Source organism: Alexandromys fortis, unplaced genomic scaffold (genome assembly GCF_014885135.2).
Source record: "Alexandromys fortis isolate MF-2015 unplaced genomic scaffold, M_Fortis_MF-2015_v1.1 scaffold_302, whole genome shotgun sequence".
Lineage (NCBI taxonomy): Eukaryota > Metazoa > Chordata > Mammalia > Rodentia > Cricetidae > Alexandromys > Alexandromys fortis.
This window is the reverse complement of record NW_026068267.1, coordinates 104,674-127,827: the sequence shown is the minus strand read 5'-3', so window position 1 is coordinate 127,827 and position 23,154 is coordinate 104,674. Positions and strand designations below refer to the sequence as shown.

Genomic DNA, 23,154 nt, shown 5'->3' with positions numbered 1-23,154 from the left:
GCTATAATAACTTTTTGAAACAAAGACATAGTTGTCATTTCCTGGAACAGGCGGTACAGAACCACTGGTAGTGAAGGTTACAAGTGGGCACAGTCCAGTCCTTGAGAAACAGAGGTTTAATCATAAACAGGAATGAACTTTTTTTTTTTTTTTTTTTGGTTTTTCAAGACAGGGTTTCTCTGCGGTTTTGGAGCCTGTCCTGGAACTAGCTCTTGTAGACCAGGCTGGCCTCGAACTCACAGAGATTGCCTACCTCTGCCTCCCAAGTGCTGGGATTAAAGGCGTGCGCCACCACTGTCCGGCTGGAATGAACCTTTTTTGTGTTTATAATAAGATAGCTTTTTTTTTTCAAGATTTATTTATTTATTATGTATACAACATTCTGCCTCGATGTATGCCCGCACGCCAGAGGAGGGCGCCAGATCTCAGTACAGATGGTGTGAGCCACCATGTGGTTGCTGGGAATTGAACTCAGGACCTCTGGAAGAGCAGCCAGTGCTCCTAACCTCTGAGCCATCTCTCCAGCCCAATAAGATAGCTTTTAAGCCTAAGATGGAGGCAGCTTGATTCTTCAAAAACATCCTACATTCCTAAGCAACCACTATGATCTCTTCAACTGAAATCTTATCCAATGCACCTCAAGATTCACTCTATGATGGAATTTCAGTTCCTTGGCTACTCTTTGAGGATATAACGTAAGAGCCCACCAAAACGACATATAAAAACAATGAAGTGCGAGTCTCTAAGCCTTTCTTCCCCTGATCTCTTTTATTAACCCCCATGCTTAAAGTCTATACTATAAATCTTTTAATAAATTCCAGTTTTGATTAAATTCTTCCTGTAGTGAAGTCAAGAATCCTGAGTGGACATCTCTGGAAAAGAAGCCAGGATGCTACAGTGTATGGTGTGGAGCTGCATCTCCGACCTGCATGCATGCCACTACTGCTAACAGTAGACATGTAGAACCAAGAAAAAAAGAGTCAAAGGCAACTCAGAAATTTCCAAATTAAGATGTTCGGAGCAGCAATGGGAAGAAATCCCAGGATCTTATCTAACTCACTGTGTCATCAGTAAGTCAGAAACCGGTATCAATGTCAAACAGCCAAATCCTGGCCTGCTAGACTCCTGCTCTTTGGATGGGCCTTCTGAGGAGAGGGGCCCGGGTGCCGGCCTACTTTTCACTGTAGTCTAACAATGCTTTTATGCTAGCCACTGGATGCTTGCTGGTCTGCTCTAAGCACAAAGGCTAGCAGACATCCCATCCCGCTGGCTTGCTTCAAAGAAGAAAAGAAAGCTTTGTTGCTGGCCTGGGTAATTCCAGGACAGGCGCCCCAGGAGCGCCCTGTGGGAGGCTTATGCTCCATAAGAGCCTCCTGTTCTCAGCTAGAGGACCCACATCTGCACATCCGCTGAGGCCTGTTACTACTGTACAACCTCCCTCCAGGAAAGTCACAGAGCCTGCTCGGGAGGAATCAAGAAAGAGGGGACATTAGTTCTGGCTACAAAGAACTTTTACTAACCGCAATACGTTCAGAATATTTAAATGTTTCATTTTCTCTGCTTTCTCATATGCCTGTGTTCACCCTTTACTTTGGGAAGCATTTCCTGCCACTCCATCTCACACCTGGTGCCACTTCTGTATCTTGCACATATTTCCACTCCTAATTACACTGGAAATCTGATGGTAGGGACCAAGTGTTAATGAACTTTCTAAGCCTGGTATCCTAGGAAATTAACAATAATTTTCTTTTTTTAAATTTGCTTTTTAAACAGGGTTTTGCTCTTCATCCCTGGGCTCATTTGGAATGCACTGTACACCCAGGTTTGGCTATGGCGATCCTGTTATCAAAGTTGTTAGGGTCAGTGCCTAGGCCCCAATAGCTCTAACAACCTAGGATTGGCCACCAGTCCTCAATTGGCCAATAAAACAGTGAAAACCCTAGAAAAGGAGACTTCTTCAAAGTGGCCATGCTGGGGAGAGGAGCAAAGAGACTCCAGGATACCTATGTTTCTCTCCTCCCTCCACCCCACTCACGGCTCCTGAAGACCATCTTCTGGTCCTGAGCAGTCCTGGTCCAGACATGGTTGCACCCATCACTGACAGCCCCAGTCCCGTTGCAGTGTGGTTGACAAGGTGTCAGAGCTGTGTAAACTCTTAGGCACTAGCACTGGGTTTTTGCATTTCCTGCTCACAGCATGAAATTCCGGGGGCCATTGCCTCAGTAGTCTTAAAGCCACAGGGAGGGGGGGCCATTGCCTCAGTAGTCTTAAAGCCACAGGGAGGGGGGCCATTGCCTCAGTAGTCTTAAAGCCACAGGGAGGGGTATGAGTGTCTCTCATTAGAATATCTTTGCTAACAGGACAGTGACCATCCTTTAGCCTCAGGTTCCCAAGAACTAAGATTACAGGTTTGAGCCTCCTTGCCTATACAAATTCAACAATAAACTGTCGAATGAAAAAAAAAATGAAAGTCAAATAAATGGAAGCAGGGGCTGGAGAGACTGCTCAGTTGTTTTTGCCTTTTTTTTTTTTAAGATTTATTTATTTATTTATTATGTACACAGTGTTCTGCCTGTATGCATGACTGCAGGCCAAAAAAGAACACCAGATCTCATTATAGATGGTTGTTAGGCACCAAGTCATTGCTGGGAATTGAACTCAGGACCTATGTGGGAGCTCTTAACCTGTCAGTGCTCTTAACCTCTGAGTCATCTCTCCAGTCCGGCTAACTGCTCAGTTCTTAAGAACATTAATTCCATCTGGGTGATGGTGCACAACTTTAATCCCAGCACTCAGGAGGCCGAGGCAGATGGATTTCTGTGAGTTCAAGGCCAGCCTGATCTACAAGAACTAGTTCCAGGACAGGCTCCAAGCTATAGAGGAAACCCTGGCTCAAAAAAAAAAAAAAAAAACCAAAAACCACTACTTGCTCTCTTTCAGAGGACCCATTTGGTTCACAGTGCCAATGTCAGATGAGTCACACTGCCTATAGCTCAAACTCCACAGATCCAATGCCTTCTTCTCAGTTCTGGGCACCCTAACACACAGGGCATAGATAAATATGGGCACATGAATAACAATTTAGAAATAAACAAATGGGCTGTCACTATCTATAACACCACTACCACCCCAAGACTCAGAGGCCACCAGTGAAGGGCCAGAAATCCACAAGGACTGGAGGAAAATCGTGTCTTTTGGACATAACAGGAATGCTGTGCTCATGAATTCACAGAAACTGTGGTTACCTGTAAGACCTGTCACAGATCCGGGCGGTGGTGGCGCACGCCTTTAATCCCAGCACTCGGGAGGCAGAGGCAGGCGGATCTTTGTGAGTTCGAGACCAGCCTGGTCTACAGAGCTAGTTCCAGGACAGGCTCCAAAGCCACAGAGAAACCCTGTCTCGAAAAACCAAAAAACCAAAAAAAAAAAAAAAAAGACCTGTCACAGATCAAGCCAGTTAACATTTTAACATGGAGGGAGGAGGAGCTTGTGAGCCCACACCCCTGATTGGAGGAGCTACTACTGGAGGTTAATGGCTTCTAGGGGGAGGAACAGGCAGTTTCTTTTGAAGGGTATGGCTCCTGTGCTTAAGGAATGGCTCAGTACCTAGGATTATATGTGTTATTCTGCCCTAGCCACGCCCACTCCCATAACCTCTGACCTGCCCATCGCCATCTTGGGATTCTGCTTCCTTGGCATGTGCACGCATTTCCTCTGTCTCTCTCCTCTCTCTTTTCTCTCCTTTTCTCTCTTCTCTCTCTCTCTCTCTCTCTCTCTCTCTCTCTCTCTCTCTCTCTCCTTCCTCTTTCTTTCTTTCTTTCTCTTTCTCTTTCTTTCGTTCTTCTTTCTTTCTTTCTTTCTTTCTTTCTTTCTTTCTTTCTTTCTTTCTCCCTCTTCCTTAATAAATACTTATGGCTATTTCCTGTGTTTACGTGTCTGTTACCTGCCGCCACCGTGGGCGCGGCGCGTGCCCTCCTGTAGCCGCTTTCTCATGGCGGGCTCCGCCAAACCGCCAGGGGATCGTTTTTTAGGAATAAGAATATGGTTATTACAAATTATTGAAAATTGTACACATTACCCAAGAATTATGCGGCAAGCCTACTCTGATTAGGGTGTTCTTTCCCCCAGAGGTGCCCTTGTGCCTTGATTAAAAACCTCTATTACCATTTGGAAACAGAGAAACCGTTCCACATATGCCTTTGAATTCCTGCCATCTTTCCAGTCTTCCCATTGACAGAAAGCCCTTCCACCCAAGTAAGTGAATAGCACTTCCGTTATGGCTTCTATGGCTGCAAATCTGGACCTTACCGTTAGGAATATTCCTAAAAAACAAGCTTCTCTGCCAACGCAAATAATCCTATCAGACCAAATTAAGAGATATCCAGGTTTAATTGGATGCCTGCACTCTCAGGTGGCCCAAGGGGGGAAACGGAAAGCCAACACAACCACCAAAGAAGAAGAGGGAAGCAGTTTAAATAGCCTGTGGACGTGGTCTTGACCTTTTTTTAGGGAGGGGCCAAGGTTTGGCGGGCTCAGGCGAGAGGGCTTCCAAAAATGGAAGCTGGAGACTGGAATTACAATTACACCCCCATGCCCCCCTTCGTGGCCAGAGTATCTGCATGTGGTAATTGTTTCTTTCTCAGTTGACATTTCTTTAATAATACTCTAGAGACTACAGAGCTTGTCAGATTCAATATAAACTAAAAAGTTTATATGTCTATTAATAATGCAGATTTTGTCAAAGCCAATAAAGATGAATGGATGGTCAAAAAAAAAGGACATGAGGTTGGGAGGGGTAGAGAAACAGGGAAAGAATCTGTAAGGAGCTAGGGGTAGGAGAGATGTAACTATGATCCAAATACATTGTATGAGATCTTCAAAGAATAAAAAATAAAATAAACTGAAACAGATTTAAAGTATCTTCTCTTATTGGATTCCCCCTCCCAATTCAGTGATTAAAATGCAGTTAAAGAACTGGAGAAGGGGGTTGGAGCTCAGCAGTATAGTTTTGCTTACCATGTTCTCAGTTCAGTCCTCAACGCTGCTGAATAGAATTACCAGAAATGTAAGATAAAAATGGACCAATGGATGGTTCAGGAGGTAAAAGTATTTGCTACCAAGGTGGATGACTTGAGTTTGGTCCTCAGGGAAAACATGGTAGAAGAAGGGAACACTGGCCCTGACACATGTTCACACACAAATAACCTCGTGAATGAAACTCCTGAAAGGAGTCTGTGCTGCAGAGACCGTTTGGCTGCTGAGAATTTCAGTACTCTGACACTGGACAGTGAATGGTGGTGCAGGATTTGGGAGGCAGAGGCAGGTGGATCTTCATGTTCAAGGCCAGCCTGGGTGACAGCCAGAACTACACAGAGAAACCCTGGGGGAGGGGAGGAGCGAGAAGCAGCAGAAGCGCCATGTCTTTACTAGAGTACAGGTCTTTACTCCTCAGCTGCTATCAGTTAACAGCAAGGCAAGCTCGATCTCAGGCCTGTGGCCCAATGCATTGACATTCAGACTGAACTCAAGGTACCATGCATGACTGGCAAGGCCGCTATCATTGATCTACACACCATCCTCTGGAAGGGCAGAATACACTCGGCCTTAGAACCATCTCTTCAGCCCCATTCAATCCTGCTCTTTGAGACAGGCTCTTTCACTGGGACTTGGGGCTTCTGGAGATTAGCTGAGACTGGCTGTCCAGTGAACCCCCATCCCAGTACTAGAATTACAAGCTTCCACCACCACGTCTGGCCTTTGACATGTATGCAAGGACCAACTGAACTAGCGCCTCAGTTCACTGGTTTTTGTCCCTTCCTTGTTTGTTTCTCGAAATAGGATCTCAAGTATTCCAGGCTAGCCTTAAATTTACTATGTATCCAAGGGTAACCTGGGACTTCCGATTCTTCTACCTCTACCTCCTAGATGCTAATTAAACATGTCTTCCACCAAGCCTGATTTATTCAGAGTTGGGCACATGAACCCAGGGCTTCAAGCATGCTTGGAAAGCATTCCACCCCTCAGTTACATCCCAAGTCCCCAAACTGACTCCTTTAATCTTCTACTTTGTACCTTCTCTTGTCTTCCCCATTGTCATTCACTACAGCTGTGTTTCAGGTATCTGGAACAGAAATTTCAGAGTTACCTGTGACTTCTTTAACACCCGACACACAGGGTGTTAGGAAAACTAACTTTCTTTCTTTCTTCTTTCTTTTCTTTCTTTCTTCCTTCCTTCCTTCCTTCCTTCCTTCCTTCCTTCCTTCCTTCCTTCCTTCCTTTCTTCCTTCCTTCCTTCCTTCCTTCTTTTTTCTTTTTCTATGGTTTTTTTTTGAGACAGGATTTCTCTGTAGCTTTGGAGCCTGTCCTCGAATTAGCTCTTATAGACCAAGCTGGCCTCGAACACACAAAGATCCGCCTGTCTCTGCCTCCTGAGTGCTGGGATTAAAGGCATGCACCACCACCTGGCGGAAAACTTGTTTTCTACTTGCAAAGTGAATCTAGAATCACCAGCTGTACTACTACCATTCTGGTCCAAGTATCATCATCTCTCATCTTTTTCCCATGGTCTTTTTATTGCATATCATTCTTTTGTGCAGTAGAGGTGATATCTGGTTCCACCACTGAGCTATATCCCCAGTTCAAATTTTTTTTTTTAAGAGCTGGATATCAGACCTAGGCCCTTACAAACACAAGGCAAGCATTCCATCACTGAGTTGCACCCTACGCCTCCATTGCAGATTTCACTGCACAAGCCTCTTAGCTGCTTCTCCTGCTTATGTCTTACCCTTTTTCAGTTACCACCCAGAAGCTAGGATGAGTCTGTTAAAATACAATGCCTATAAATCAGGGTTTATAGTAGACAGCAAAAACACCCACCTAACTAAAGGAGGGATCATACTCTGAAACGATTATACATGGTCTAGAATGCTAAACAAATTTCAAACAGAAGCATTTAATTATCAGTTATGAGACATGAAGATAATTTGGGTAGCCCAAAATGAAGTCAAGAAAAAAATAGAAAGTCGAGCATAGTAACTCACACCTTTAATCCCAGTTCTAAAGAGGCAGAGGCAGGTGGATCTTTGAGTTATAGACCAGTCTGGTTTACATAGTAAGTTCCGGGACAGACAGAGCAACATAGGGAATCCCTGTGTCAAAATAACAAAAACAAAATAAATAAATAACAGAGGCAGGAAAACCAGCCACAAAATATTAGTAGAGGGGGCTGGAGAGATGGCTCAGCAGTTAAGAGCATTGCCTGCTCTTCCAAAGGTCCTGAGTTCAATTCCCAGCAACTACATGGTGGCTCACAACCATCTGTAATGGGGTCTGGTGCCCTCTTCTGTACTGCAGACATACACACAGACAGAATATTGTATACATAATAAATAAATAAATAATTTTTTTTTTTTTAAAAAAAGAAATATAAACAGACAAAGAAGAGCAGGCTAGGACTGGGAAGTGAGAAAAGGTCAGGATGTATTCACACTTTTGTCTGGTGTCCTCATCTATCTTTCTTTTCTCTGACAGAATCTTGCTATGTAATTCTTACTGGCCTGAATTTTCTTGTTGACCCCCTGGTCTGGAATTCATAGATACACCCGCCCCTGCCTCCTGAGTGCTAAGACTAAAGGCTTGTACCACTTGTACCACACACCTGTCTGAAAGAGGAAGAAGAGGAAGGGTTCTAGCAAGAAATAGGTGTTTGCTACTCTGCCCCCTCTAAACAATGGTCTTTTGGTTTTTGGTCGATAAAGAAGCTAAAAGTATACAATGGAAAAAAGAGAGCATCTTCAACAAATTGTGCTGGCAAAACTGGATGTCAACCTGTAGAAGAATGAAAATAGATCCATATCTATCACCATGCATAAAACTCAAGTCCAAATGGATTAAAGACCTCAATATCAGTGGGTGATATTGGAGGTGGGTGGTCCTTGGACTTCCCACAGGGTAGGGAACCCTGATAGTTCTTTGGGCTGACGAGGGAAGGGGACTTGATTGGGGGAGGGGGAGGGAAATGGGAGGCGGTGGCGGGGAAGAGACAGAAATCTCTAATAAATAAATGGAAAAAAAATAAAAAAATAAATTTTAAACCCAAGACTAGCAAAGTGCCTATCTCATAGTAGACTCACACAAAGTGTTTATGACCACAAACATCTTCCCTTACAGTTTGTGCTTTGTTTCCTTGTTTTGTTGGCACTAGAGGCTGACCCTAGGGCCTCGACCCTTGAGCTATAGCCCTCTCCTTATAGGTTGTCATTTGTGCTCACCGTAGCTAGTCCTTTAGGGATCTCTGAACTGAAGAGGATTTTTGGATTTATTTATTTATTTATTTATTTATTTATTTATTTATTTATTTGTTCATTCATTCAAAACAGGGTTTCTTTGTGTAACATTCTGGTTGTCCCGGAACTCTGTAGATTAGGCTAGCCTCAAACTCACAGAGATCCACCTGCCTCTGCCTCCCAAGTGCTAGGACTAAAGGTGTGCCCCACCACCAGGCCTCAAAGAGGCCATTCTAATGGGTATTCTTAGTAGTCTCCTTTACCACGGTCACAAGAGCCTCCCCAGAACCGCCCCACCCTTCAGACACTCAAGCTTCTGCTGCCAAAGTTAACCTAACACAGGACAACCTGGCAGCCTGACATCCAACTCAAGGCAAATTAGGACAGAATACTTTGTACTAGGCCATACAAAACAAGGTGAGTAAGAGACAGCTGGCACACAGCACACCAAGACACTGGAATCAGGATCTAGCTGCTCGTTTCCTAAATAATGCATGACTTAGGTCACTGAACCCATAGAGTTTCCTTTCACCTTAAGCTCAAAGATTATAGAAGGCTTCTTATAAGTTTGACAAAGCCAGCTCAGAAACTACACACACCAATCCATACAAACAAAAATTTCCCAAGTTAACTACCCTAACAGACTAACTCCCATCCCTTGTTTCCACCTCCCACATGCTCGCCACCGTGCCCAGCTAACCTTTAAAGAATGTGTAGGTTCACTTCTCAGAACAGAAATATATAGAAAATCTTTCTAGATCTGGGGTGTAAATTATGAGCATATTCATTTGGAAAAACTTAGTGAGCAATACTTTTCATATATGTGCATCTTCTGGTTCATTATAATTCAATGAAAAGCTCTTCAAATTTTAACATTAATGGAAACATTAAAAAAAAAACGACAAACCGGAATTCAAAGGAAAGACTTGTCACTGTGAGCAATACGAGTTTCAACAGTTGGCATGCAGCAATTATTCTATGCAAGGCACTGTGCTAAATGAGCATTTCCTATTTTATCCTAGTTAGGCCATCCACGTTCTCAGCAACATGTCACATTTAATTACTCCCTCCTCCTTGAAACTCCTCTCCATTCTCCACCAACAGTTTTGCTTCCTCCTTCCCCATACGCTCCCGAGTCTATCCTCCCTGCTATTAAAGCTAAAATACTCCAGACCTTGGTTCCTTTACTCTCTTCTATGCTCCTTGCAGCAGAAACTCTTAGTATTCCCATTTAAGACAGGAAAACATGGAGGCTCAACAGACTCAAACCTAGGCAATCAAGATGTCAAAATTTGCATTTTTGATTTCTTCCGCATTCTTTCCATCCTTCTGGCCACATAAAAGGCAAAACATTCTGGGTGGGGATGGTGCACACCTTTTATCCCAGCATTCAGGGGGCAGAGGCAGGCAGATCTTTGTGTTTGAGGCTAGCCTGATCTACACAGTGAGTTCCAGGACAGCCAAGGCTATACAATGAAACCCTGTCTCAAAAAAAAAAAAAAAATTAGAAAAAAAAAATTACAAAAATGAAAGAAAAGAGGCAAAACATTCTATATTCTTTTTCTTTTGAGATAGGGTCTCACTATGTAGTCTTGGCTAGCCTAGAACTCACTATATAGATCAGGCCTGTCTCTGCCTCCTGAGTGCTGGGATTGGCCTGACCTAGTACATTCTAGCCTTCAGTAACTGAGAGAAGAACATGCCTGCGGCACATGGAACTTACTTTCTTTTTTTATAATTTATTTATTCTTACTTTATGTAGCACTGGTATTTTGTCTGCATGTATGCCGTGCAACATGATCCTTGGAGGTAGAGTTACAGGCAATTGTAAGCTGCCATATAGGTGCTGGGAATTGAACCCAGATCCTCTGGAAGAACAGCCAGTGCTCTTAACTGCTGAGCCATTTCTCCAGCCCTGGAACTTTCTTTCTTAAGGTATTAAGAACAAATATCAGGCTGGGCAGTGGTGGCACACACCTTTAATCCCAGCACTCGGGAGGCAGAGGCAGGCAGATCTCTGCGAGTTCGAGGCCAGCCTGGTCTACAACAGCTAGTTCCAGGACAGGCTCAAAAGCTACAGAGAAACTCAGTTTCTAAAAACCAAAACCAAACCAAAACAAAACAAAAAAGAACAATTATCAAGCACCAAGTCAACAGGAAACTATTACTCTTGCAAATTCTATTAACAAGTTCCTTCCTAAGTTTCTTCACTTTAAGCTTTGGTAATTCTCGATGAGGAATGTGAAAATATTCTAGAACAATGACTGTCAAACCTAGATGCTTAGGAGCCTCTTTTTCTTTTTCTCCCTTCTTTCCTTTTTGTTTTTCTTTTCTTTCTTCTTTCTTTCTCCCTTTCTCTTTCTCCTCTCTTTCTCTCTTTCTTCTTTTTCTTTCTCCTCCCTCCCTCTCTCTCTCTCTCTCTCTCTCTCTCTCTCTCTTTCTTCCTTTCTTTTGGAGACAGACTATCTCTAGGTAGCCCTGACTATCCTGGAACTCCATATGTAGACCAAGCTATCCCTGAACTCACAGAGATCCACCTGGGTGCCTCTGCCTTCAAGTGCTGAGATTAAAGGTATGCCTAAGTGTAAGAAGCATTTGTGAGAAGCTATTGTGGGCCATGACGCAATTGCAGCTTAGAGCAAATTAATAATTCAGATGTCAACCTACCAGACAAATGGCTCTCTGTTGGAGAAGCCCTGCCAGGCAGGGCTTGAGGGCCACTGACTCTGAAAACTGCTGCTTTAATCTGTAATTTCACTTGTGCAGTAACAGCTATGATATTTCCCCATTACCATGCATTTTCATAACGTATATATGTAATCTCATGATTACATCCACACATATATTTGTGGATGGTTAGGAAGATGACTTCCCGCTATAATATTGCAGGGGTCTGCCCTTGTTATGTCATATAACATATCTGTCCTTGTTATATGTCTTCAAGAGGTCAATTGCACCGATGTTGCCCTAAGCTTCCTTCACCAGCACCTCCCTATTCTGACTCAAAATAGCAATTAACACTCTGTATCTGTTTGTTTGTTTTTTTTCGAGACAGGGTTTCTCTGTAGCTTTGGAGCTTGTCCTGGAACTAGCTCTTGAAGACCAAGTTGGCCTCGAATGCACAGAAATCCGCCTGCCTCTGCCTCCCAAGTGCTGGGATTAAAGGTTTGTGCCACCATCGCTAGGCTCTGTATCAGTTTTTGATGCAAGATTTTAGATTTAGTAGACTGCTTTTGTCTAGGTCCTGAGATTTGGTTTAGTAGACTGCTTTTGTCTAGGTCCTGAGATTTGGGTGATAGAAAAGGCTGTTAACTGACTATGTCCAGATATTATTAATCACATCTAAGAAATGTAAAATAGTACACATATTTTTTGCCTCTTCCTTAGATCTCTCATTGGTTTAGTTTCTTCCCTTTGTAACCTTTGTAGCTGTCCCTTTAAGAGATAAGCCAAACTTTTACAACCTATAGCTTTTGTCAGTCACCAAGTAAGTCTTTGCCTTGTAGTTTTTTTTTATTACTAATGAGATGCTAATGAATGGAGATACACACATATACACACACTAAATAAAAATAAAAAAGATTAGGCCAGTGAGATAGCTCAGTGGTTAAGGGTGCTTGTCACCTTGTCCAACAATCTGAGATGGATTATCCAAATCCACATAGTATAAGGAGGGAACCAACCCCTGAAAGTTGTTCTCTGAATTCCACCAGAAATTGTGACCCACATGTGGCTACACACACACACACACACACACACAAATAATAAAATATAAAAATTAAAGATACTGGAAAAGAGCCAGGTTGTGGTGGCACACACCTTTAATCCCAGTACTAGGGACGCAGGATCTAGTTCAAGGCCAGCCTGGTCTACAGTGAGAGTTCCAGGACAGCCAGAGTTGTTACACCAAGAAACCCTGTATTGGGCGGGGGAAGCTTGTTTTGGGACTAGAGATGGCTCAGTGGTTTAGGGCAGTGACTGTTCTAGCAGAAGTCCTGAGTTCAATTCCCAGTACTCACATGGCAGCTCATAACTGTCTATGATGGGATCAGATGGCCTCTTCTGGTTACATGCAGACAAAGCATCCATATACATAAACTACATAAATAAATCTTTAAAAGAATACAAGAAAGAAAAATACAGATGTGGGGCCTGGTGTGGTGGTATGGGGCTCCACGTTCAGAAAACTGAGGCAAGGGAAATTTCAGTTCAAGACCTGCTGGTGCTACACAGCAAGACCTTGTCTTAACAACACAAAGAACATAAATGGGACCTATTCAGACAGATTCAACCTAGACTCCAGAAATCTTCTGCCAAGAAGAATTCAAGCATTTTCTGCAGCTACTAACATGGCACCTGATTGGGCTGGAGAGATGGCTCAGTGGTTAAGAGCATTGCCTGCTCTTCCAAAGGTCCTGAGTTCAATTCCTGGCAACCACATGGTGGCTCACAACCGTCTGTAATGAGGTCTGGTGCCCTCTTCTGGCTTGCAGACATACACACAGAGTATTGTATGCATAATAAATAAATAAATGTTTAAAAAAAAACTCATTAAAAAAAAAAAACATGGCACCTGATTTCAAGAAGCCTTCGTTTGAGAGAGATGCTCTGGTCTTCCAAGATGACCATATCACAATGCTCACATTCATCTGAATTACTGACTTCAGTAAGTATTAAGAAGGACCAGAAAACCAGAGCAGTTGATTTCAGCACACAACACTACTTTCTGGTGGTCTGGGAATTTGTTACCAAGAAAGGGCTTGCAGTTAAGCCATAACATTCTTTCACCTGGAAGGGGAAATCCAGGAAACAAGAACCAAATTTTATACTGGAACACTCATGTTCTCAGGCTACTCACCAGCTAGTATGAGGGAACATAAGAGCACAGGAGCTAAGGCTATTGTCCCAGGGCAACACACAAACACACTGTCATTTTGGTGTAAATATAATTGCATATGCATCTTACCCACATACATAAGTAGAATAGATCACAGATGCTGAAACAAAGGTAAAGAAATTACTTCAGCACACTTATGAAAGTCATACCTCTGTAAGTGCATGCAACTGTCCTTGATGTACACACACACCCATGAACCTGAAAAACAAAACAGATTTTTTTCAAACAAAATGAACAAGAATAAAAATCCATATGGAAAAACTAGTTGAGTTACCCAGACATAGGAAACATGAAGTATCTGTGAAGTCCTTGTACCACCTCAATCTTGAATACGATGCTAAATTGAGGCCAGCAAGATGGCTCAGCATGTAAAGGCACTTGCCACCAAGCCCAATGACCTAAATTCGACCCCTAGGGTCCACAGGATGTTAGAAGAGAACAAATTCCTGCAGGGTATCTGTGCTGGTTTTTGTCTTATGTCAACTTGGAACAAGCGAGAGTTATCTGAAAGGAGAGAACCTTAATTAAGAAAATCCCCCTATAAGATCTGGCTGTAGGGCATTTTTCTTAATTAGTGACTGATGTGGAGGGCCAGTCCACTGTTGATTGTGCCATCCATGGGCTGATGGTCCTGGGCTCTATAAGAAAGCAAGCTGAGCAAGCTCCATGGCCTCTAAATCAGCTCCTCTCGAGTTCCTGTTCTAGCTTTCATCAATGAGGGACTACAGTGCAGACGTGTAAGCCAACTAAACCCCTTCCTCCCCAACCTCCTCTTTGGTCATGGTGCTTCCTCACAGCAATAGAAACCCTAACTAGAGAGTATCCTCTGACCTCTATACGCCACAGCATATGTACACTATCTGTCTCATAAATGTAATTTATGTAATAAAAGTTTTAAAGATGTCAAACTGATGAATTTCATTAAATGTCTGGTGCAGCATACCTAGAAGTAAAAGGCAATGGTACAATGGAGGAGAAGGAAGATAACAAGCCTTTAAAACAGCTTGGGAAGGCTGGGCCTGTAGCTCAGTGGTATAGCACTCAGCTAGATTCACTTTCGCAGAATTGCCAAATAAGGCAAAGTAAGGTAAACAAAATAATAATAAAATAGGAAACCTTCACTTGAGATTGTATTGACAATTCTTCTGTTTCTGTCCCCAACTGTAATGAGTGATGTAATGGGGAATGTAGTGGTTCCTGTCCTGGAACTAGCTCTTGTAGACCAGGCTGGCCTCGAATGCACAGAGATCCGCCTGCCTCTGCCTCCTGATTGCTGGGATTAAAGGCGTGCACCACCACCACCTGGCTATTTATTTTTTATGTGCATTGGTATTTTATCTGTGTGTATACCTGTGTAAGGGCACTAGGTCCCTTGGAATTGTAGTTACAGACTGTTGTGAGTCACCATGCAGGTGCTGGGAATTGAACTTAGGTCCCCTGGAAGATCAGTCAGTGCTCTTAACCACTGAGCCATCTCTCCAGCCTCTGTAATCCAAGATTTAATAACTAGCATGAATGGCTTTTATGACCTAGGAATTTATTAATAGTTGAAGTGCCCTCCTTGAGTTGAATGTATGTACTTGTAGCAGTTTGAGTAAGAATAGCCTCAAAAGCTCGTATATTTGTTTTCGTTTTGTTTTGCTTTTTTCAAGACAGGGTTTCTCTGTAGCTTTGGAGCATGTCCTGGAACTAGTTCTTCTAGACCATGGTGGTCTAGAACTCACAGAGATTTGCCTGCCTTTGTCTCCTGAGTGCTGGGATTAAAGACACGTGCCACCACTGCCTGGCTAGGCTTGTATATCTGAATGTTTCGTCATGGGGAGTGGTACTGTTACTATTCAGGCGTCTGTACTGGCCTGCCCTTGGGGTCCTGACAGGATGCGTCCTCAGCTGCAGCTACCAAGAGCACCTCCTGTGCACATTCACTATGGCCTCTTTTAAAAGGGCCCTGCCCCCCCCCCCCCCCCCTCTCTCTCTCTCTCTCTCTCTCTCTCTCTCTCTGATCCTTTCTCTCTCTCTCTGCCTGTCTCTCTGTCTCCCCCATCCCTTTCTCTTCTCAGCTGCTCCTGTTCCCAGAGGGCAGTCTCCTTACTCTTCCCCTAATTAAAAAATCCCTACACGTGAGCTCTGTCGCATGGCTTCTTTCTCTTGCCTGCCGCTTTTTAAACTACAACAGGTACTATTAGAGAAGAATTAAAAGGTCTGCCCTTGTTGGAGGAAGTTTGTCACTGGGAGTGGGTTTCAAAAGTTCATGCCAGGCCCAGTCTCTCTCCCTCCCTCTTTTTGCCTGCAGATCTCAACTACTTCTCCAGCACCACATCTGTCTGCACACTGCCATGTCTCACCATGATGATAATGGACTGAACCTCTGAAACTGTAATCAAGTGATCCCAATTAAATGTTTTTCTTTAAGAGTTGCCATGGCATGGTCTCTTCATAGCAACAGAAACACTAAGACAATGACTAAGACAGTACTGAAAATCACCCTTCCAAGATCAGCTAAAATTTCATCTTCCCCATAAAGGATCCCATGACTTAGGTGATTAACATCATAGCTTTTCCTTCTCCTTTCCACAGTACCGCCAGCACTTTCCCCCCTTCTTTGAATAAGTGCTGGTTGGCATTATGTGAAGTCATCTGAGTCTGAAGCCAGACTACTACTGGCTCCATCACATACTCAAGATCTGTTTTAAAATTTACTTATTTATCTATCTATCATCATTACTGTGTGTATATTCTATTCACACCCAAAACAGGAATATTACTATTGCCGAATTCCTACAGACACGCTGAAGCAGAAACAATCATGGTACTCACTAGAAAGTATAGTTTTGTTGTTGTTATTTTTAATAACTCTAGCTGTCTGGAACTACCTCTGTAGACCAGGCTGGCCTCAAACGCACAGAGATCCATCTGCCTCTGCCTCCCAAGTGCTGGGATTAAAGGCGTGCAGCATCACCGCCCAGTTTAGTATAGTTAATCTTTAACATCACTGATTCCCCCATTTGGAATATAAGTAAGCTTTTAAAAGAACAGAGTTTGAACTAGTGAGATTACTCAGTGGGTAAAAGCACTTGCCACTAAGCTTAACAGCCTGAGTTCTATCTCCAAGACCAATGTGGTGGAAAGAAAAAACAGACTACTGCAAATTGTCCTCTGACTTCTACATGAATATCAAGAAAGAAAGAAAAAGAAAGAGAGAGAGAGAGAGGGAGGGAGGGAGGGAGGGAGGGAGGGAGGGAGGGAGGGAGGGAGGGAGGGAGGGAGGGAAAAAAAACAAACAAGCGTGCAGATCTTGGGCTGGTAAGATGACTCAACAGATAGAACACTTGCTTTAAAAGCCTGATGACCTGAGTTTCATCCTTGGAACACATTAAAGGTGGAAGGAGAGAACCTATTTGTCCTCTGGCTTCCACATATGCACATAGTTACATACACAATACTCATAACAATTATCTCCTTAAGAGAATACAGATCCCAATTAATTTGTTTCCATGTACAGTCCTGAACACATAAAGTGTTCTATATAAGCATTTACTAACTGGAAAGTAATAATCACCAAATTAGTAATGTTTCATAAAAAAGAACTTTTTGTTTGCTTGTTTGTTTTCAAGACAGGGTTTCTCTGTGTAACTCTGGATGCCCTGGAACTCACTTTGTAGACCAGGTTGGTCTTGAACTCAGATCCACCTGCCTCTGCCTCCTGAGTGTTGGGATTAAAACTGTGTGCCTCCACTGCCCAGCAAGAAAGAATATTTTACCAACATTATACAGTGAGACTTTGTCTCAAAAAGGCACACAGAAAAAGACACAGACTATTGTGAGGCAGGTACTAGGCCGGGAAGCCACAATGACCTTGATTTATAAAGAAGTCAGGCACTAAAGTTCTACATTCTCAGAGGTGCACAGCACGTTGTTCAGATGGGCGTAGGCCACGTAACAATCTCCTCTGTGCTTTCTTTCCCACCCCACTTTGGCATCCCCATATCTCAGTTGTGCCACACTGCTTTGCTTTTCTGCCTGACCTTTCCTGCCTCATTCCTTACACAGATGACTAACACTACCACAGTGAAAATGGTGTCATAGGGCTGAGAACGTAGCTTGGTTGGCACACACTTACACACACACACACAACTTTGAGGCCAGCCTGTGCTGAGACCATCTCAAAACAAACAAACAAACAAACAGTCAATACAGGTTCGTTTCCACACTGAAGCTTGAGAAGCACTGGGTACAGCAGCAGGGGCCTGCAGCTCCAGCACCTTGGCTGAGGCAGTAGGACTTCAGAGGGCAGTCTCACCTGGAGACACTTAAAATTATACTCCACCTGGTTTGTTCTTCCCCTCTTTACCCCTCTTTCTCTTTGCTTTAGGGTTCGGTTCCATTTTGTTTTGGTTGTTTTGAGAAAAGGTTTTCCATGCCCAGGGTGGCCTTGAACTTGCAATGTAGCTGAGGAAGAGCTCCTGTACCACCACACCTAGCTTCCGAATGATTTCCTACTCCCACCTCAATCAAGCCAGCTAGCATTACTAACTTGACTCACGATGGAAGTGTGTTCTTTTCTTTGAGACAGAGTCTCACTATGTAGCCTGACTATCCTTGTTCTCACTATGTAGACCAGGCTGGCCAGATCTCTGTAGATCACAGAGATCTGCCAGCTTCTGCCTCCCAAGTGCCGGGATTAAAGGCCTGGGATTCCTGGCCTTGGGGATATGTTTTTTTTAGGTAAGTGCTTAAAATTTTACAGATGGCTCAATTTCCCTATTTTTAGTTTTATAGTACTTATTGACTAATATTGATAAGAGAATTAGTATCTTATTTTATGTTTATTGTGTGTGTGTACAGAGGTCAGAGACCAACATTAGGTCTCTCTCCTATCACTCTCTACCTTCTTTTTCTTTCTTTCTTCTTTCTTCTTTCTTTCTTTCTTTCTTTCTTTCTTTCTTTCTTTTTTTTGATTTTCAAGATAGGGTTTCTCCGTAGCTTTTGGTTCCTGTCCTGGAGCTAGCTCTTCTACACCAGGCTGGCCTCGAACTCACAGAGATCCGCCTGCCTCTGCCTCCCGAGTGCTGGGATTGAAGGCGTGCGCCACCACCGCCAGGCTACCTTATTTCTTTTAAAAGACTTTTTATTGGGGTTGATGATCTAGTGGTTGAGACCAGTGGTTGCTCCTCCAGAAGACCCAGGTTCAGTTCCCAGCATCATAATCATCTATAACCACATTAATAAGGGAATCTACACCTTTTTCTGAGCTCTGTGGACACTGCATACATGTGACACATTTACATGTAAGCAGGCAAAACACACTCATACTCATAAAAAATAAAAAATAGTAAGGGGCTGGAGTTATAAATAACTGGGCTCAGCAGTTAAGCACGCTGGCTGTTCTTCCAAAGGACCTGGGCTCAAGTTCCAACACCTACACAGCTGCTCACAGCCATCTGTAACTTCAGTATCAGAGATCCAATGCCTTCTTCTGGAACGGACTCATAGACACACACACGTGTGTGCCGTCGCACACACATGCACACAGGCAAAACACCCATACACACAAAACTAGAAATTAAAGAGCTGGAGAGTTGGCTCAATAGTTAAGAGCACCTGTTACTCTTTCAGAGGGCCTGGGTTTTGTTCCCAGCATCCACGCGGTGGCTTACAACCATCTATAACTCCAATTCTGGGAAATCTAACACCTTATATCCTCTCTGAGAACCAGGCATACATGTGGTACACACACATACACACGCACACGCTGGCAAAACACATAACATATAAAATAAACAAAAATTAAATAAAATAAGAAATTAAATAAATCCAAAGATTTAGGGATGAAAAAACCCAGCCCCTTTCATTACTGAACTTCTGGTTACTGGAAGCCTTACAGCCCCTGATTACAGTCCAAATTCCTCAGCAGCTACTCAAAGGTCTGAAAGAGCTGGGCATGGGGGCAAGGTCCTTGGGAGGTGGACTTGAAGGACAACAGCTCAAGGTTATTCTCAGAGCCGTTGGAAGCTCAAGGCCAGCCAGGGCAACGCGAGACTCTGTCTCCCAAGACCCAAAACAAAAACTAGTAAACAAAAAAAAGCACAAAAGGTCTGAATATTCTGGCTCGGCCTCTTATCTCCTACTGCATCCACCAGCACACTCTTTATTGTGGTTATATAATGGCCACTCCCACACATGTTCAGAGTTCTCATACTTTACACCATCACTTGAATGAGTATGTCTAAAACCTGCTTGTCAAAAATTCTACCAATCCTTAAAAACTCAGTTAAGAACATCTATAAACAAGTCAGGAGCAGTGGCACATTCACTCAGGAGGTGGAGGCAGGGGAATCTCTTTGAGTGGTGTGCTACAACGTGACCACATGTTCGATCATCAAATTCCTTAAATTGGTTGAACCTTCTGGCACCAACCTGAAATCCCTGGCTACTCAGAAAGCTGAGGCAGGTTGACTGTAAATTCAATGAACAGAGTTATTTTAAGGCCACCCTAGACAATTTACTGAGATTAAGTCTCAAACAAAAATAAGAGAGAAAGCCAGGCGGTGGTGGCGCACGCCTTTAATCCCAGCACTTGGGAGGCAGAGGCAGATGGATCTCGGGGAGTTCGAGGCCAGCCTGGTCTACAAGAGCTAGTTCCAGGATAGGCACCAAAGCTACAGAGCTCCAAAGCTACCCTGCCTCGAAAAACCAAAAAATAAAAAATAAGGGAGAAGTGTTGGGGCTACGGAGATGCTCAGCATGTAAGAGCATGAGCTGCTTCTCCAGAGGATCTAGGCTTCACTTCCCAAGTTACGACCGTCCATAACTCCAGAAACACCCATACACAAAAATCTTTAAAAAGAGGGCTAGGGATGCAGGCTGCTTGCTTACCTAGTTTCAATCCTCAGTGCTCCCCGCCACGCTTGGTCATTACCATAGTATGTGGGCAGTCTGTGCCATACCTAGACCAGAACACCTCAACGTCATTCTCTAAGCTTTCTCTATCCATCAGCAGATGCAGAAGATCCAGTGGAGGAATTTGAGGTTTTGTCCTAGCAGAAAAGGAGTACTTCTACCCAACCTCACCACACCAGGATAGGAATAAGAAACTAACCTTTAAGGCTAGGAGATCTTCTTTAATATAATAATTAACCCCACTTAGACTGGTAGCCTTGTTTATTGTTAGTGTTCAGTAAATTATTTAAATTTAATTAAAATTTAAAATTCTTATTCCAAAACAAGACCTGACCTTGGCCCTGTAAGCCTCCAACAGGGGAAGGGACCAAGATCATCCCCGTTAGAGTTATAGGAGGGAAATTATAAGTTTTATGTAAAAAGAGAATTCAGATTTCCTAGTATTTTAAAAGTTATTTTATGGCTGGGGAGTGGTGGCACATGTCTTTAATTCCAGCACTTGGGAGGCAGATGCAGGTGGATCTCCAGCCTGGCCTACAAGAGCTAGTTTTCTGGACAGACTCCAAAACTACAGAGAAACCCTATCTCGAAAAATTTTAAAAAAAATTTATGTGTGTGTGTGCTTACATGTTATATGTGTGCACCATATGTATGCAGGAGCCTATGGGGGTCAAAAGAGGGTGTCAGATCTCTAGAACTGAAGTTAGGGATAACTGTACACTTCCAATGTGAGCTTACCAAAGCCAAGTCTTCCACAAGAGTAACAAGCACTCTTAACCACTGAGTCACCTCACCCAGTCACCAGGCCAAGCTCTACTAATATTTAATTATGAGTTAATAGTAGCACAGGGGAACTTGCTCAAAAATGTTTTCCTAATGAGATACTGTGGTAGATGACTAATAGCCCCCAAGAGATACCAAACTCTAATCCCCAGAAACTACAAATGCTGTAAAGCAAGAGGAGCGAATGAAAGTTACAGACAGAATTAAACTGCATGCTAGGCACGGTGGTGCTCGCCTATAATCTCAATATACAAAAGACAAAAGCAGCAGGATTATGATATTCAAGACCAGCCTGGACTAAACTTGAGAAAATTCTTTATTCCAGGAAAAAAGTTGGAATTGGGGGATGTGGTGTGGTTAAAATTACCAGTGAATTTACTTTACAACAGAAATGGACTGAGAATGTGCTCTCAATAGTAGAGCTGGCTCTAGGTTCAATACCCAGCTAAAGAAACAGGTGGAGGAGATGAGGAGGGTTACCCTAATTTATGAGGTGGGTCCTTCTAAATACACAGTTCTCAAAGAAGGAAAAATATAAGCACAAGACTCATTATCAGAATGATACAATATGGGGGGGTGAATATTATCAAAATATACATGTATGAAATTGTCAAGTACTAAGTAAGCTATTTAAAACAGCAAAAAAAGAATGACAACATGAAAAGGATTCAACCTGACATGCTATTTTTTAATTTTAAAAAGTTAAATTTTTTTATGCTGTGTACATGGGTGTTTTGCCTTTATCTATGTCTGTGCACCACATGAGAGCCTGTTGCCCACAGAAGCCAGAAGAGGGCATCAGATACCCTGGAACTGGAGTTAAAATTGCAAGCCTTCATGATGGGAATTGGACCCTGGTCTTCTGCAAGAGCAGCAAGTGCTCTTAATTGCTAAGCTATCTCTTCAGGCCCTGCTTCTAATTACAGCAGAACAGGCGGATCTCTGAGTTCAAGACCTGTCTGGTCCACAAAAAGAAGCCAAAGGCAGAGGCAGGCGGATCTCTGTGAGTTCGAGACCAGCCTGGTCTACAAGAGCTAGTTCCAGGACAGGTTCCAAAACCACAGAGAAACCCTGTCTTGGAAAAAAAAAAAAAAAAAAAAAAAAAAAAAAGCAAGGGCAAAAAGGAAACCCTGTCAAAAAAAAAAAAAAAAAAAAAAAAAAAAAAAAAGAAGCCAGGGCTAAATGGAAACCCTGTCTCAAAAAACAAAACAGAAAAAAAGAAGAAAGCAGGGAGGAGGCAGAAATTTTTTTTCAACAAAAAAAAAAAAAGAAGAAGAAGAAGAAGAAGAGGAGGAGGAGGAGGAGGAGGAGGAGGAGGTAGAAGAGAGTAATGACACAGATTTCAAGTCTCCAAAGAAACTATGACTCTAGCCCTATAAAAAGGCAGTAATTCCCTTCGGTAAAGCTTTACTACACAGTTCAAATGTGCACTGGATATATTACATCATGGAGAACTGGTTGTGCAAGGTCCCAGATATGAGTATTCATAAGGAAAACTCGGGTGAACCTCACACAGGACACAACAGAGCTGGCTCAGTCTTGTGTCTTTCCTGTTCATCACCATGGGGGTGGTGTGCACACAGACTGAACTCAAACTCACCATCTCCCTCTCTTCACATCTCAAACACTGGGATTACAGATGTCTGCCACTACCTTCAACCCTCTCTGGCCAGGATTTGCCTGTACATGCATATAAAGGTGGGTATACTTGTGTACATATGAGCATATGTGTGTTTGGGTACCGGTGTATGCAAGTGCACATTGAGGCCAGAGGATAACCTTAGAAGTCAGCCACAGAAATGCTATCCATTCCTTTGAGACAGATTCGTTCATTAGAAGACAATGCCTCAAAAAAATAAACAAATAAATAAAATATCACAAAAACACAGGTGCCAAAATAGGAAATTATATTAAAAAACAAAACAAAGCAAAACAAAAAAACACTTCAAACTAGCCTGCTTGCATCATGTAATTTTTTTGTGGTACTGGGGATCAAACCACTAAGCTATTGAGTAGTGCCCCAGAGCCAGACGAAGGAAACAAAAGAGCTACAGAAATAGTAGACTTGATGACCCTTTCTTCAAGGAATTCAGACAAGAACAATGTTGATACAGAACATTTGCTGAATACAAGGATATGTCAAGCACAAACAAAGTATGGGGATCCGTGCCTGTTACCCTAGTAACCAGGAGGTGGAGGAAGAAAGGGTTTCAACTTTGTGATGATTTGAAAGAAAATGGCCCAAAAAGGATTGACACTATTAGGAGGTGTGACCTTGTGGAGTAGGTA

The 23,154-nt window shown here is 43.0% G+C and overlaps 1 protein-coding gene across 1 annotated transcript in view; it reads right to left on the bottom strand.

Moving 5' to 3' along the window:
* The window catches only part of Tesk2 (testis associated actin remodelling kinase 2), a 109,943-nt gene that overhangs the window by 20,061 nt on the left and 66,728 nt on the right, over positions 1-23,154 (bottom strand). Inside the window, exon 4 of the mRNA XM_050131883.1 lies at positions 13,332-13,380. Coding sequence (XP_049987840.1) covers positions 13,332-13,380 — 49 coding nt within the window. The remainder of the gene's footprint in view (positions 1-13,331; positions 13,381-23,154) is intronic.